Below are 16,409 nucleotides of genomic sequence, written 5' to 3'. Positions count from 1 at the left end.
TTAAATGCTCCTCCCTGATAATGAGTTTGACACTACCTTATATGCCATCTTAGAACCTCCATCCAGTGACAGATAGAAGCAGAGGCAGACTCCCACAGCTAAACACTGAACTAAATTCCTGGAACCCAGTGACAGAGAGGGATGAGTGATAAGCAAAGGGGTCAAGACTGGGCTCGTGAAACCCAGAGAAACTGCTGACCTGAACATGTGGGAGATCTTGAAACCCAGACTGATGGCTGAGAGGCCAGCATGCGACTGATCCAGACACCCTGAATGTCAGTGAGAAGACCTAGCAATATATGGGGCCCTGGATAGTAGATCAGTATTTATCCAAGGCACACAAATGGACTTTGGGTGTCCATCCCACAATGAAGGATGCTCTCTCAGCCTGGACACTTCTGGGAGGAACTAGGCCCTGCTCTGAATGAAATGATTCTGGAGATCCCTCCATGGGGAACAGAGTGGGGATTGGGTGGGGTGCTGGGGAGGCTGGGGGTGAAGGGGAAGGGAGGGAGAGGAAGCTGGGATTGACATGTGAAGCAAGCGTGTTTCTAATTTAAATAAAATAAAGTTTCTTGTACAGATTTGTTAAAATTCAGGTTTGAAGCCTACCCCTGACATACTGATTCTCTTAATTTGATGTTCTTTTTTTTTTTTTTTTGGTTTTTCGAGACAGGGTTTCTCTGTGGCTTTGGAGGCTGTCCTGGAACTCGCTCTGTAGACCAAGCTGGCCTCAGAATCACAGAGATCCGCCTGCCTCTACCTCCCGAGTGCTGGGATGTTGGGGAAGTCCTGTGCATTTGTCAATAAAGCACTGTCTGGCCAATAGGCAATCTAGATAGGTGGGACTAGGAGTCCAGGAGAACTCTGGGAAGGAGGAACACAGAGAGTCACGATGTAACGCCACGGGGTAGGAAGCTCGGAACTATTCTCCGGTAAGAGACATACTTAGATTAACAATTATGGGGTAAATACTTAAGTCAGAGGTAGCCAGTAAGAAACAAGCAAGGCCAACAGCTTCATAATTAATATAGCCTCCTGTGTGTTTATTTGGGACTGATGCGGCTCTAGAACCAGGCTGGCGGGAAGACTTCCCTCAAAGAAAAAGCTTCTTTTTACACTGGGATTAAAGGTATGCGCCACCAACGACGTTCTTTTATTATATACGATTGCTGCTTTATATACTGGTGATACATTATGTCCCAGGGAATAATTACATGTTTTAGCACAAAATGTTTTCTTTTTCTTTACAAATATTAGATCCATCAGTTTTTGTGAATCAGATGTAACATTCACTGTTATAAATGAAGGCATAAAAATTAGCAATATCCATGTTTATTCTATAGTTTTAGGAACTGACTTTGTTATACTTGTTGCCATAAAAAACAAGCAAATCTCATCAGCTGTGCTATTTTGATTACAGGTGTCTCTCTGATTTTGCATTAGAAAATTTTCATTGCTAAATTAACCACAGCCATTTTAAACCCATCTTCCATATAAGCAACTCTTGCTTTACTCTCACTCTTGGCTGAGATATGTGTGATTGGTCAAAGGCCAGAATGTGTGTCTCCAAGGAAGCAAGCCTGAAAGCCCTGTGGAAACTGATGGCAACACAATGGTGGGGAGGTAGAATATGTCAAGAAAGAAGCAGAGAGTTTTCCACATCCTGACATTTTAAGACTTGCAAAGGCACTAAAGGGGCAAATAGGCAAAATGCAAGATTTCCCTTTGCTCTCCTATTTGGGAAAAACAAGAGGTCAATTTGTACATCATGGGTCAAGGCTATCGTGCAGCAAAACAGTTTTCTACCCCAAAGCTGTGCCCCAAAGGTGTGAAGCAAAAGCAGAAAGTCAGCAGGACCCAGGAAGCAGGGACTGACTCTTATGAGCAGGAAGGGGGCGTGGTCTGATAGCAGCTGCACAGAAGAGCACTGTGGCCTCATAGTCTGGGAGGACCAAGGGGCATTCTCCTGACATGTGGGTGAGCAGTGGTTCAGTTCTTGCCTCTAGAGCCTGTCTAGATGTGTATAAAGTTGTTTGTGTCAGACAGCAGCTGTTCCCCAAGTGACTGCATATGCTGTATGTTAGTTTTTAAAATATATGCTCAAAGTGAACAATGCTGTATTTTCTCATTATATAAAGAGGTTCAATATGCTAATTTAGCATTATTAGTCCTTGTTATAATAGTCAATATGCAGTAGAAATATTGCCTATGGGTTATTCTAAATAGAGTCATTTTTAAAATGTGTTTGTAATAATGTTTTTTTCCATTCATAAAACTTTTATTCCACTTACATGAACTTTAATACACGTGTTCTTAACAATTATGCTTGGGTTGTTCATGAAGATTTCCTAAGACATTAAAACAAAGCTAGCCGTCATCTCAAGTCATTTCCCTGTTAACTATTTTTACAGCACATGCATGTTAGGCAAGTATCAAAAAGAAAAAAATCACAAAAGCAAAAAACAAAACAAAAAACTAAAAAAAAAAAATTAAATACATGGGGTTTTGTTTACCGCTGTGCTTGACACACATGGAGCAGTGAACACCAAACAAATCATTTTTACTGCATTTTTAACTTTTACATTTGTTCTTAGATCGCCTAAAACATTTAAATACAAATAAAATGTGTAGCAAAAACAATGAAAGCAAACAGCAGGTAACTTTACAAATAATGGAATGTGAACCGTTTCTGCCCTTATCAGAGAAAACTGGGTCACAACTTTGTCTAAGGACCACTTCCGGAGCTGTGGTCAGAGTGCACGCAGAGACACCAGGTCCCAAGGTGTATCCAAGGGACATCTGTTTGTACCACAGCATCACAAGTGCTCCAAACCTTAAAGTACCCGCAACAACTACACTCGTGACTGGAACCAATTATCCGACATGGAAGCAGTTTTAACTCTGGCCCTTCTGAAGCCACAATGTACCAAAGTACTATGCCAAACATGTGTAACTCATGTAAAAATTCCACTTCCCCAGATTGGCCACCTCAAGATGAAAACGAGTAACTCCCTAAAGTTAACTGGCTCTACTCCCCTAATACTAAAACATTAAAACCACATGGGAAATATAGAAATTCAAATAGAAGTAACATAAACCTGTCATAAATCGTAAACAAAAAACTATTTGTGGGACAGCATGGATGACAAATGGTCTACTGTGTAAATTTTAGAGTGAGGCAGACAAAGGCTGGAGGTTAATTTTCCCCTCCTTCTCCTGCTTCCGCTTCGTCTCCTTGGGTATCCGATGTCCACAATGTCAAGTTGTCTCTCAGTAACTGCATTATTAGCGTGCTGTCTTTGTACGACTCTTCACTTAATGTATCAAGTTCAGCAATGGCTTCGTCAAAAGTTGTTTTTGCAAGAGAGCAGGCTTTCTCTGGGGAATTCAGAATCTCATAATAGAACACAGAGAAGTTAAGGGCCAGACCCAGTCTGATAGGATGTGTTGGCTGCATTTCCTTTTTGCTGATTTCAAATGCTTCTTGGTACGCTTGCTGTGACTGCTCCACAATTCCCTTCTTGTTATCACCAGCAGCAACCTCAGCCAGGTAGCGGTAGTAGTCGCCCTTCATCTTCAAATAGAAGACTTTGCTTTCTGCTTGCGAAGCATTGGGGATCAAGAACTTTTCCAAAAGAGACAGGACGTCATTGCAGATGTCTCTCAACTCCGCCTCAATTTTCTCCCTGTACTCCCGAGCCATCTGCTGCTTCTTCTCGGCGCCTTCCGTCTTCTGCTCAATACTTGAGACAACCCTCCAAGATGACCTGCGGGCCCCCACAACGTTCTTGTAGGCGACGGAGAGGAGATTCCGCTCCTCGTTGGACAGCTCGGCTCCTTGCTCGGTCACAGACTTCATGCAGGCTGCCATGTCGTCGTACCGCTCAGTCTGCTCGGCCAGCTTGGCCTTCTGCACCAGCTCATTCTTATCCATAACTGGGAAGTCTGTGTCCGGAGTGGGTGGCGGCGCACAGGGCCCGGCTCGGCAGTGTCCCTGGGCGGCGGTGGCGGCGGCGGCGAGGCTGAGACTCTCTGTAATAATGTTTTTATTTCTGTAATAAAATACCATAACCACAAACAAGTTGAAGAGGAAATTATTTCTTCTTAAATATCCACCACCAAGGGAAAAGAGGACAAGAATTCAATCAGGGCAAGTACCTGGAGGCAGGAACTAAAGCAGAAGCAATGAGGGGTGTCGCTTAATCTCTTGCTCCTCGTGGATTGCTTAGCCTGCTTTCTTGTAGCACCGAGGACTGCCAGAGCAGAAGTGGCACTGCTCACAGTGAGCTGTGTCCTTCAGCATCAGTCACCACTTAAGGCCAATCAGGTGACGGCTTTTTCTATTGAGGTTCCCTCTTCCAAAATGTCTACCTTGCATCAAGTTGATGTAAAACTAGCCAGCAGGGTCTTACTGAATCTACCTCTAAGGTGTGTGTGTGTGTGTGTGTGTGTGTGTGTGTGTGTGTGTGTGTGTGTGTATTCCATTGACTCTAAACCATTGATGTGGATTTCTCCATGTCTTGTTTTCATTTGTTTTGAGGATATGTTGAAGCCAATGACTTGGATTTCCCAAAACCTGTCCAGTACCAGCCACAAAACCCCACTCCAGGCTTACTGACCACAGGAGTCATACTATTTGTATATACCAGTCATGTATTGATTATACTATCTCAAAGCCATAACAATTTAGGAAATTTGGTAATGTATAATGGAAATTTATGGAGGGAAGTATATAGTGTATGTTTGGTACATGCATAACCCAGGTGTATGGAGGTATCATATGCCTATGTGTGGAGGCTGGTGGTGGACATTGTTATTTCCCATTGCTCTTTTCATCTTTCATTTAAGGTAAGGTCTAATCTTTGAATCATAAGCTTGATTCTTCAGCTAAAATGACTGGTAGATAAGCTCCAAGGATTCACCTGTCTCTGCCTCACAATGTTGGGATGACAAGCATGTGTAGACATGGCTGACTTTTTCATGTGATTGTTTAAGATCATGCGTGTACAGTAAACACTGTTACTTACTGAGCCATTTCCTTGGTCCTTGTAAAATGAAAATTTGAAAATAATTTTTCCTGTTGCTTTCCCACTCTCTGTTGAATGTACAAATTTAAATGGAGTATTTTCATTATTCGTGCACATAAGTGTTCTATTAATAGCTTGTTCTTATTTTTATTTGTATGTGGTTGACAACATGTGTTTGCCTAAAACATCATATTGGGGAAATTGCTTTTTTAATCATGTATGCGTGGCCATAGTTAACAAATTAAGGTTGACAGAGAGGAGTCCAGGGTGGAAAACTGGCTTGGTACCTAGCTTGTGGGATTTCGGCAAGCTCACTGTTGATAGGCTGGTAACCATAAAGTTGTTTATAAGCCTTAGGAAGTAAGGACTTCTATAAACGACACAAACCAAGTGGCAATTCTTCACAGAAATAGAAAAAATGGTCTTAAAATTAATCAGGAAGGAGCTGATGAGATTATTCAGTGGTTAAGAGCACTTGTGGCTGTTGAGGAGAACCTGGGTTTGGTTCACAGCACCCGCATGGTGACTCATATCCATTAGTAACTCCACTTCCAGGATACCCTTTTCTGACCTGTGTGGGCACCAGCACACACATGGTACACAAACATACATTCACGTAAAACATCCACACATATAAAATGAAAGAAATAAATAAAATGCCTTAAAATTCATATGGAAGCACAAAAGACTTTGGGTAATCAAACAATCCTGAACAATAAAAATAATGCTGGAGGTACCACCATACCTGATTTCAAGTTATACTACAGAGACAAAGTAGTAAAAAAAGGATGATACTAGCACAAAAACAGAGACACTGATGAACAGACTAGAAACAAAGATCCAGAATATACGAATATATAGTTGAGGTCCATGCACCTACAGACACTGTTTTTTGTTTTTTGTCTTGTTTTGTTTTACAAAGACTGGTGTTGGGAAAACTGTATATCTATATGTAGTAGAAAGAAACTTGATCCTTTTCTTTCACTTTGCACACAAAACTCAAAGTAGGTCAAAGATCTCAATGTTAGACCTGACACTTCTATAGGAGACAGTATATGTCAGGATAGAGACTTCTTTCTGAAAAGGATTCTTCTTACCCAGGAATAAGACTGACAATCAACAATTCATGAAATTGAAAAACATTTGTACTTCAAGGAAGTGGTTAATGAAATGAAGAGGTAGCCTACAGAATAGAATAAAATCTTTGCCAGCAGTGCATCTGACAGTATATACAAAGAACCAAATAAATCAAACAAACAACAATAAAATCCAAACACCAAGAAAACAAGCAGCCTGATTTAAAAAAAATGTGCTGTGGAGACTAGAGAGATGGTTCAATGAACTCTGGATACTTTTCTATTAGATCCCCAGCACCCACAAGAAGGTTTACAAACATCAGTAAGTCCAGGCCCAAGGGATCTGACACCTTCCTCTCGCCTGTGTGGGAAATACATGCACATTGTGCCACAGACATACATGCAGGCAACAAACTCATACATGTAAAATAAAATTAAAAATAAAAGTGGGCTGTGAAAACTGAAAAGTATAAATGGCTAAGAAATATTTTTTCAAATGTTCAACATCATTAGCCATCAGGAAAATGCAAATTAAAACTACTTTGAGAGTTCACCTTACTCCATTTAGATTTGATAAGATAAAAGAAAAGAAATGCTGGTAAGGATGTGTTGAATGGGGAAGCCTTATGCACTACTGATGGAACTGTAAATTGGTGTAGCCACTATGGAAATCAGTGTGGTTGCTCCTAATAAAACTAGAAACATATCTAATATATGACCAGATTATATCACTTCTGTACATATACCCAAAAGACTCTATTAACTAGTACAGAGACGTATGATCATTCATGTTCGTAGTGGCTCTATTCTCAATAGCTAGGGCATGGAAACAACATAAATCTCCATCAACTGATAAATAAATATTGAAAACATTCTGCCTATATACAGCAAAGTTTTATTTAATCCCAGCAGCCAGAAGATAGAACGTAGTGGTACACACCTTTAATCCTAGGACTCAGGATTAAGAGATAGATGGATCTCTGTGAGTCCAAGGTCACCCAGATCTACACAAGAGTGAATCGGGCTAAAAAAGAAATATAGCTCACACCTATAATCTTAGGACTCATGAGAGGTATATAAGTCAGTATCAAGATGAAGTGTGAAGATTCGTTTTCCAGTCACACTGAGGAGATGCAGCAATTTGAGAGCCTTGTGTAGATAAGCCCTTTCAGCCTGAACTAGAGGTAACAGCTAGTGGCTTGGATGCTTTGCTTTTCTGATATTCAGGTTGAAGCTTGAACCCCAATATCCATCTCTGGTTTTTTTATTTATTCCTGTTATATTTTGGAATCCCACATTGAGTACCACATATAAATGGATGTTTCTGTCCCACCCTGGTTCCACAGCCACTTAGTCCCACATAAACACACAGAGGCTTATATTAATTATAAAACTGTTTGACCATTGTCTTAGTTTTCTTACTGGTTACCTCTTTCTTAATTATTAACCCACAACTATTAATCTATTAATTTCCACAAGGTCTTATCTTACCAGAGAATGGTCGGGCATCCTACCTTCCCCGTAGCTACATGGTATCTCTCTGGAGACTCGACTCTTTGCCTTCTTCCTCCCAGAACTCTCTTAGTGTGGTAACTATACCTATACTTCCTGCCTAGCTACATCCTGCCTGTCTATTGGCCAAAACAGCTTTACTCATCAACCAATAAGAGCAATATATATTCACAGCATACAAAAGTACACCCCCCATCATTATATTGAGATAAGTGAGACTCAGACAGACTGATATCATATCTTCTCACTTTCACATGAATCTCAACATTGAATCATTATATATATGTGTTTAACTTATAGTACCTGTAGAATCCCAGAAACTAGAAAGGGATCGATGATAGAGAGGGTGAAGAAAGATCTTAAGGAAAAGGAAAAGTGAAACAGTGGGAAGGGAGGTTTAAATAGGAAGAAGGATAGGGTGGTAGAGCCAAATAATTGATTAAAGGAGGAATAGTTAATATTGTAGGTGTTTGAAAAAGTCATATGGAAAGCTACTATTTGTAAGGTTCATGTGTATAGAGTTATGTGGGTGCATTCATGAGTGTGTGTGTGTGTGTGTGTGCATGCGTGTGTGTGTGTGTGTGTATGTGTTAATATAAAATAGTTTAACTGGAGTTACCCTATCCAGAATATTGTGTTCAATCCAGAAGGCATTGGTTGCCAAATAAAAGACCAGCACCATGTGTGAGATAATTCCTTTTGAGTTTTTAGTCTGAAGTGTCCAAGAGACCTCCCTAAAAAACACAGGTCATTGACAGCATGTGGGAACACATGGGTGATTGGGGGATGCCCTTCTGTATATAATTTTCTCTCATTAGTTGATAAATAAAACATGGTTTGGCGAATACAGGCAGAAAGATAGGCAGTGCTAGAAGACAAGGAGAATTCTGGGAAAGGTAGGCAGAGAAGTGTGGGAAAGAGGTGCCATGTGGAGACTAGGAGGATAGGATGCACCAGGTATTCTCTGGTAAGATAAGGCCATGAAGAAATACATAGATTAATAGTTATGAATTAATAGTTAAGACAGAGCTAGCCAATAGGAAGCCCTAGCCACCGGCCAACAGGTTTATAATTAATGTGCTCGTGTGTTTATTTTGGGCTGAGAAGGGTGGCAGGGCCTGGCAGGACAAAAAAACTACAGCAACACATGGGTATATATATTCTGGTCAAATTCACCACCTACACTCTCTTGTCTACTTCAACACCCTCCCTCCTTCCAGTAAACGCTCCTATCACTGTAAAGTCTCTTTGCTTTCTTTTTCTTTTGTTAACAACTGAGTTGAACAGGGGCTACCTACATAGGGATGGATGTAGAGATAGTCACTGAGGTGTGGGAGATGCATCAGTGGCTTTATCACTGAAGATAATGATGCCCCTTCCCCTAGCAGCCATAAATTAATTTCCAGTATCTGTCAGGGAGAGAAGTGGCTCCATGAGTCCCTCACACATCTGTGACTTAATGTTGGAAGCTCCATGCAAGCAAACACACCTGATGTGAGACCATAAGTACAATAGCCATGACACAACTAAAGACAGCATCTTGTGAATCTCCTCACTATTGTCTCTTAACTGCTTACTCATAACTCTAGCAACTCAATAACAATTTAACTAGGGTATTATTTAAAAAAACTCCAATGGATTTACACGACTTGTTCTTGCAGAAAAAAGACCAAGGTTTCATTCCCAGCATCAACCAGTAGGCTAACAAACATGCATAACTCCACTTCCAGGGGAATCTGAGGTCATTTCAGACTTCTTTGGATACCAGGTGACTACATGGTACACAGACACTTACACAGGCCAAATATTCCCACACATACAATAAAATGAATAGTCCTAAGGAGGAAAACAAAGAAAGAAAAAAAATGAAAATCAACAGGGGAATAAGCTGTAATTTCCAAAGCTGTCCTGAAGAAAGGAATTTACCAGACACAAAGGAAAAGCTGTGCCATCTGCAATAAGCCTGCGGGGATCAAACATCACACACACACACACACACACACACACACACACACACACACACACACACCCCACACACACACACCCACACACACACCCACACACACACACACACACATACACACATACACATACACACATACACAGACACACACACACACACACACAGACACACACACACACACACACACACACACACACACACACACACACGGCTCATGAACAGCCAAACAGTAGGGAGGGCTCTTCAGAGAAAGAGTGAAGCCCACAGTGTTGGGGAAGCAGGGAGAGTTACTGAAACCACACCCAGAACAGAGAAGTTAAGTGGGCAGATTGAAGAGCCTGCAAGATTGCAGCTCTCAGGGAGACTCCTAGAGGTGCAGGGCTTATGGGAAGGGAAGACACATTGTCTCAAGAGAGGATCAGCATTGTCCCTTTTGTCTTTCAGCATGGCTGAGCAGGAAGGATCCCAGTTTTTGAGAAGGGGTCCTTTTGCCTCCTGGTTTGCTGACCAAGTGCATAAACACTAAACTAGGGAGAGAGCAGCATGTCATTTCATCGTTTTGGAAGGGAGGCAACAACATTCCACTAAAGAGACCTCAAATCTACTGTATGGGAACCATCCAAAGGCTGATTTATGGGAAAGGGAAACTTCTTACACTGGCAGAAATAGAGGCTTCATGTTGACTAGTTGATAAAGCAGGGGGAGTCAGACAGCATTTGTGATTGCCGGAGATGAAAGGCAGAAATCTTAGTGGTGGAGATTGTTTTTAAAGACCTAAGAATTCAGGGATGGAGTCATGAAACAGGGATTTCTTGAGAAGATGGAACTGGACACAAGGAATGTCACAGAATAGAGGGCATATTCCGATTAGCTTAAAGGCAAGTTAGGTATACAAGTCAGAAGCCCAAGATACACCTGCCTTCCTTCCACACCTCACCAAAATATTCAGCCTTACCTCCCGGAACCTTCTATGCCTAGCATCAGAGTCCTTATTTAAGACTCAGGCATAGAGGGTTCCTGAGAAAGAGGGCATGGAGAAAATCTTCTGCCACTCTTACCCTCAAAAAGATGTTAATCTCCAAGGTGAGGTCCAGGGCTTCTGCAGGAACTGAGAAAAATCACAGACACGAAAGGAGCATCTGGGTTTGGAGCACAAGACTTGAAAAGAAATGGTGGCTGAGGAGCAGGGAGAGGAGGACCAGGGAAAGATGGAGAACATGTCCTTGATTCAGGACAGGTTCCCAATCACAGCTTTCCACTGGGTGCATAGACCCTGCCTGTGTATGCAGTCTGCAAATCTGAAGCTGCTGATTCCACCTCCTCTGGACACTGGAAAAGGAGCAGGACCCATGGTTGAATCCCTGCAAGTCTGGGCACAGCAGCAGTATTGGAAAAACATGGTTACATATGGGACAGATTTTCCTTTCTTCTCAATACTGCTCAGGTCTGTGTGATGGCTCAAGGAGGAAGGAAAGTGACTGAATGTGATATGGTGGGGGGAAATGATTTGGAGAATGTTCTTACAAGGGTTGAAGTGAAGGGATATCTTCACAAAAGACCCAGAAAGAGGTAGACATGCAGGCACTCACCAGCTCAGAGCACCACAAATCTGACACCTACCAGGGAGTCCTAGGACAGCTGATGAAATTGAATTACTCCAAAGTGCCTTGGTCCTTCCATCCACCTGAGATGACATGGCATTGATGCCTCAAAGCTTTGACGATGAACAACAGACCGGATATTGTTATCCTATTTAATGGATAAGGATGTGGGAAGGGAAGTTACTTACTCATAGTATCCCCATGTTCTATTCACACCTTCCATCTGGTGGATGTCACAGCACACTGGATTCTTCTTTCCCTGCTCCTGCTTCTGGGGTGCAGACATGAGATCCTTTGATTTCATGCTAGAGGGTAGCATAAGGGAAAGAATACACATGAGATAGAGGAAACCAGGATGAGACAGCACATAAGACAGGACATGAAGGATGGTGGCATGCATGTGCAGACTACATCCGAGGAAGTTATGAAATGATGCTTTTCCTCTTCCCAGTTCATCACACCGCCCTGAACACACACAGTGATGCCTATGAATGCATAGATAGTATGGAAATGTGAGCCTGCTCACTTCCCCTTACCTGAAAATGTGCATTCCCTCGGTGTGTATGTACTCAAGTCATGACTGTCATGCCAGGGCCATCACAATGACAGAATGAAAGAGGAAAGGGGATTTTGCCGTACAGGACACACGCAATACACCTTTTTGTTTCCTGTCTCTTCAAGGCCTGAATATGACCCTTGGATGTGAGCATCATTATTTGCTTTCTATACAAGCTCTCAGAGAGTACAAAGTTTACACTCAGGAAATTCTCCAAAGGAACCAGATGAACATGGATGACCCTGTAAATGTATTCCTCTGGCCAATACAGGGACAAAGTGAGCATCAAATAGAGAAGGACAATATGAGACGATAATAGGAATGGGCATTCTGAGTCATAGTGATATAAATCAGTACACAGACATGTAACAATGGAGTATTAATACGCAAAGTTTAAAGTCAAGATCAACATTGGAGAAACAGTAGTAGAATTATACCACTTAAAAGCTGTCATAGCAATAAGTGATGCAACTCACTTTCACTAACATATTAGTCTCTACCAAATTCCACAGAAGTCATTTACGGCCTGAGGTAACAATGCTGGCTAAGCAAGGCAGGGCAGAGAAAAGCACAACATCAAACTTGTTCCTCATCTGTGCTTGAATGTATGAATGACATGAGCGCCTCATTTGACCCTCGGTGGGAGACAACTTCCATGTGCCTGACAACTTCAGATACACGTTTGGACACGCATCAGCATACACAGAATACACACTTACAGATGTAAATAAAAAACACAGCTCTCCTCTCAAAGAAGGAAGGCAGTGTTTAGTCTGGGGTCAAATATCAATGACAAAGTATGAGTGAGACAGATTTAGGTTAGTACAAATTCCATGTTACAATGTGGGAGCTGTCATATGAAACTAATCGATAATGACAGCAAGGAGACCACTATGAATGCAGACATGCTTTACATACATTTGTGGAAATAATAAGTAGGCTGTTAGGAAAATTAGAAGAACCACAGCTACAGGTTTTAGCTGCTATGTGATGACATTCAGTCCATTGACTGGTAGAATATTAACAACTTCTTTTATGGTGCTATGTTCTGATTTAAAAAACAAATCTGTCCAGATGTCCGGTCCGACTTCACGAGTTAGTGACAAGATATGAGGTAATTCAAACAAAGACAGACTAAGGAATTGTTACTCATGGGCTACAGTGAGCACAAACTGTAATTAGGCTCTGGGCCTCCAACCTTCCTTCCATGGTCTCCTCATCACTCAAGTCCTATCCATCAATCCATCAGTCTCTGCAGACCCAACATCTGTCTAGGAATTCCTGTTCAACAGACACAACACTTCTCACTCTCATGATCCTAGCTGGATGCTACCCATTATAGTGTTTACAGAGAATCCAAGAGGTGAAATCACATCTCTCAACAGATGCATCCCTACTCACACACAGGAGGCTGAAAGCGACTGAATATGTTATTTCAGGGTGGTTCCTGTGAAGATGGCCCTTGGACTTTTCTCTGGGACATTCCTCTGAACTGACTGTCGATGACATGAAATGGCTGATATGGAACCGTGGGCAAACTGCATCAAGGATCAAGTAAAACCTCCATTATGGAGGAATCCATGCTTTCAAACAAAAACATCTTTCCTAAGTACAACAGACAATTGATGACTGACAGGTCTCAGAAAATTTAATAGTTAACTTACAAAATGGAACAATAATTAGGAACTCTAGTTTAAAAATAACACCAGGTATAGTTGAATCAAAAAGTGCAAAAACCTAATGAATTGTCCTGTCATACAGATCTACAGCACCTATAGATTGAAACATGGCACACATTGCTGAATGGAAGGCAGACTACATGAATGAAGGAAATATTATGTTCATTTGTCAAACATCTAATTATTGGTGTGATGTTTATTGATTCAAAACTGATGTGCAGATTCCATGAAAAGCAATAAGATTACACTATGTTTTTCATTAGGTGGGAAATTCTAGCCTCTGAAGATCAACGCATTCATTGTATAGGGAATCTTAGAAACAGAAAGAGGTAGAGAATGGCGTTGCCTGACAGGAGATCCGTACATGAAACTGCAGTGGTTGGGCCATCCTGCTCTTGGCAAGTAAAGACCCAAATCAACATTCCAGGTTTACACCGACACATTTGTAAACCACTGCCTCGCCAACATCTTTCTGTGTATCCCATGCTCCATCAACTTGTATGTAGTCTGTGCTGAGAAGGACTGAAAATACTCCCCCTGCATCCTCCCAGGCACTGGGATCATTGATATATGTGCCATGCCTGCATTGCTGGAGAACTGACGCTTGACAAATGGGTAAAGGCAATTTGGTGTAGAAAGGATGCTCTTTAAGCAAACTGTGCGGAGGCAAGGGTATATCCACATCCACAAATATAATTAGGACCTACATCCTATCGAGTGCAAACACAATCAAAATTTGAAAGACAAAAAGGGAGAGTATGAGACACCCTGGAGCTGGAATTCCAGGCATATGTGAACTTCCCGATACACTAGAAGTGAACCAAACTTGTGTCCTCGGCAAGAACACTTGTGATATTAACTGCTCAACCATTGTTCCAGAGTTGAGTAAAAGAACTTAAGTGGGAATTTCATGTTGAAGAAATCACCAAATTCTGTCCTATTTTCTGCCATTTTAGGCCCAAGGGACTCAAGCTTTCTTTACATTGGCACCTGAAGTTATTCAAACAGATTGGACATAATTAGATCCTTCAACGCATGTTTTAGTTTTCCCTATGGAACTTTAGATTAAAACTAATAGTTGCATAGTGAATGAACTGAAATGAATACTTCCAGGTAAGTAAAATCAGAAGAAAATTGGGAGTATAGTCAATAGGCTTCAGAGGTTTTTAACAGGAAAGACTGAATTGGGTAAATCATGGATATTACAAATTACAGAATGAATACTTGGCTTTCTAGGGTGATGCTGTCATATGGAGTAGCAGGATGAATTCCTAAAATAAACAGACATTTGCAAGGCTTGCCTCTCAAAAAAAGTAAGAGTATAAATGAGCCTATAAATGTCAAAGAGAACACACAGAAGAAAATCCATGTCAATATGCCTAGGTGAAGATTTCCCAGAAAAGACATCAAATAAAAAGCATAAATGGAATAGGGAAATCTCCTGGAATCCACGAGAAAGACCACAACTAAGAAACTAAGCAAGCTGGTTGTTGGTGGCACGAGCCTTTAGTCTCAGCATGCCAGGGGCAGATGTAGGCAGATCTCTGTGAGTTTGAGGCCAGCCTGCTATACCAGGCTCCGAGAAACGTCTCAAAAAACAAAGTAAAAGCTCCCTTCAATTCCTTCCCATATAATGCTATTGCTGACTAAAATGTGATTGCTGACTACCTTAAGTGCCAGTAGCTGATGGTAGCAGAAGCAGAGTCCACAGCTAAGCACTGAGCCGAACTCCTGGCATCCAGTTGTAAGGAGGAAAGCAGTAGCAGAGAGGGAGGAGGGAGGAACAAGGACCAGGCTGGGGAAAACCAGACAAACAGATGACCTGAGCAAGTGGGAGCTCATGGACCCGACTCTGACAGCAGGGGAACCAGCATAAGAACGAACTAGGCCCCCTGAAGAATTGGGGACTTGGAACATTCTATGGGGCTCCTGGCAGTAGAAGCAGTATTTATCTGTGATGTAGTAGGAATGGAATTTGGGAGCCTATTACACATAGAGGGGATAGGCTATCAGCATAGACACATGGGTCGTGGAGGTTCTGCCTGAAATGATTTGACAGATTTGGAGGATGACCCATTGGGAGGATGGGAGGAGAGGGAACTGGAGCTGGAATGTAAAATGAGATTGCTTTTAATTTAAGGAAAATTCAATTAAAAATAAAACCATAACTGAACAACCCGAGAATGCTGAATACTTACAATTTAAAATCCACCTGAGATGAGAGGTAGGACACACAGAAGCACTGCCCCTGAACCAAACTGAATCGCAAACCACTGGGAAGGAAAAGTAATCCGCTCAGCAACTGCATATTTGAATAGTCACCTTAGGGTGATCACTGATTACACTTTAGCGTTTCCTTTTAGTGCCCCTCAGATCCTCTGGGTGAGCGGCGCCACCCCCTTTGCACAGAGCAGCAAGCTGGGATCTGAGGGAGCTCCCTCTCCCAGAACACTCCTCCTATGGCTCCAGCACCCCCAGGTACAGACAGAACAGCACACTGAGCAGGCAGCATGCTCCCAAGCCCCTCTCCTCCTGGAGACATGCTGGCTGCAAACCCCGAAGCGGCTGTGAACCTGTCGGGTGTGCGATCCCTGCACCTGCCTCCCCACCCTCAGGAAGATTCAGCTACTCACCTCCTCCCGGAACCCAGATGCTCACTCAGTCCAAACACCAGGATGCTCCTTTCAGAACACAGCCTGGGCGGCCATTGCAAGCGGTCGCCATAATGACCCCAGGTTTCTATGACAACCACAAGTGCTTCCTGCTTTCAGTGACCAGGAATGGCTCCGCCCAGCCCTCCCTCCCTCCCTGCCCCTCACAGCAAGAAGAGCTCTTCACCCTTCTCATAAGTCTAGAAAGCACTCCCATTAGACACACTGCCCCCAGCACGACAGCAGAGCTTCCCTTATTGGTTAGACCCGTGCAGAGGGCATATCCCTGGAGCGAAGACCACATTCTACTCACCAGACCACGGAGGTCACAGTCAGCGATG

The 16,409-nt window shown here is 42.3% G+C and overlaps 1 protein-coding gene across 1 annotated transcript; it reads right to left on the bottom strand.

Annotated features, from left to right (window-relative positions):
* Positions 1 to 2,259: 2,259 nt before the first annotated feature.
* LOC101836626 (14-3-3 protein zeta-like) lies at positions 2,260 to 16,144 on the bottom strand. The gene is made up of 3 exons (XM_040744438.1): positions 16,051 to 16,144; positions 11,371 to 11,487; positions 2,260 to 4,055 (listed from the first exon to the last, which is right to left on the bottom strand). Exons 2-3 carry the CDS (start codon positions 11,484 to 11,486, stop codon positions 3,200 to 3,202), a joined length of 972 nt encoding a protein of 323 aa, XP_040600372.1. The 5' UTR covers position 11,487; positions 16,051 to 16,144; the 3' UTR covers positions 2,260 to 3,199.
* Between the last annotated feature and the right edge of the window lie 265 nt (positions 16,145 to 16,409).

Source organism: Mesocricetus auratus, unplaced genomic scaffold (genome assembly GCF_017639785.1).
Source record: "Mesocricetus auratus isolate SY011 unplaced genomic scaffold, BCM_Maur_2.0 Super-Scaffold_100003, whole genome shotgun sequence".
In the NCBI taxonomy this organism is placed as follows: Eukaryota; Metazoa; Chordata; class Mammalia; order Rodentia; family Cricetidae; genus Mesocricetus; species Mesocricetus auratus.
The sequence above is the reverse complement of the archived record's forward strand: the minus strand, read 5'-3'. Positions and strand labels throughout refer to the sequence as shown.

Coding starts and splice junctions, on each gene's coding strand:
- LOC101836626 (XM_040744438.1), bottom strand. CDS start 11,486: ATGAAATCAAAGGATCTCATGTCTGCACCCCAGAAGCAGGAGCAGGGA. Junction 4,056..11,370: donor AGAACATGGGGATACTATGA/GTAAGTAACTTC, acceptor ATTTTATTACAG/AAATAAAAACATTATTACAG.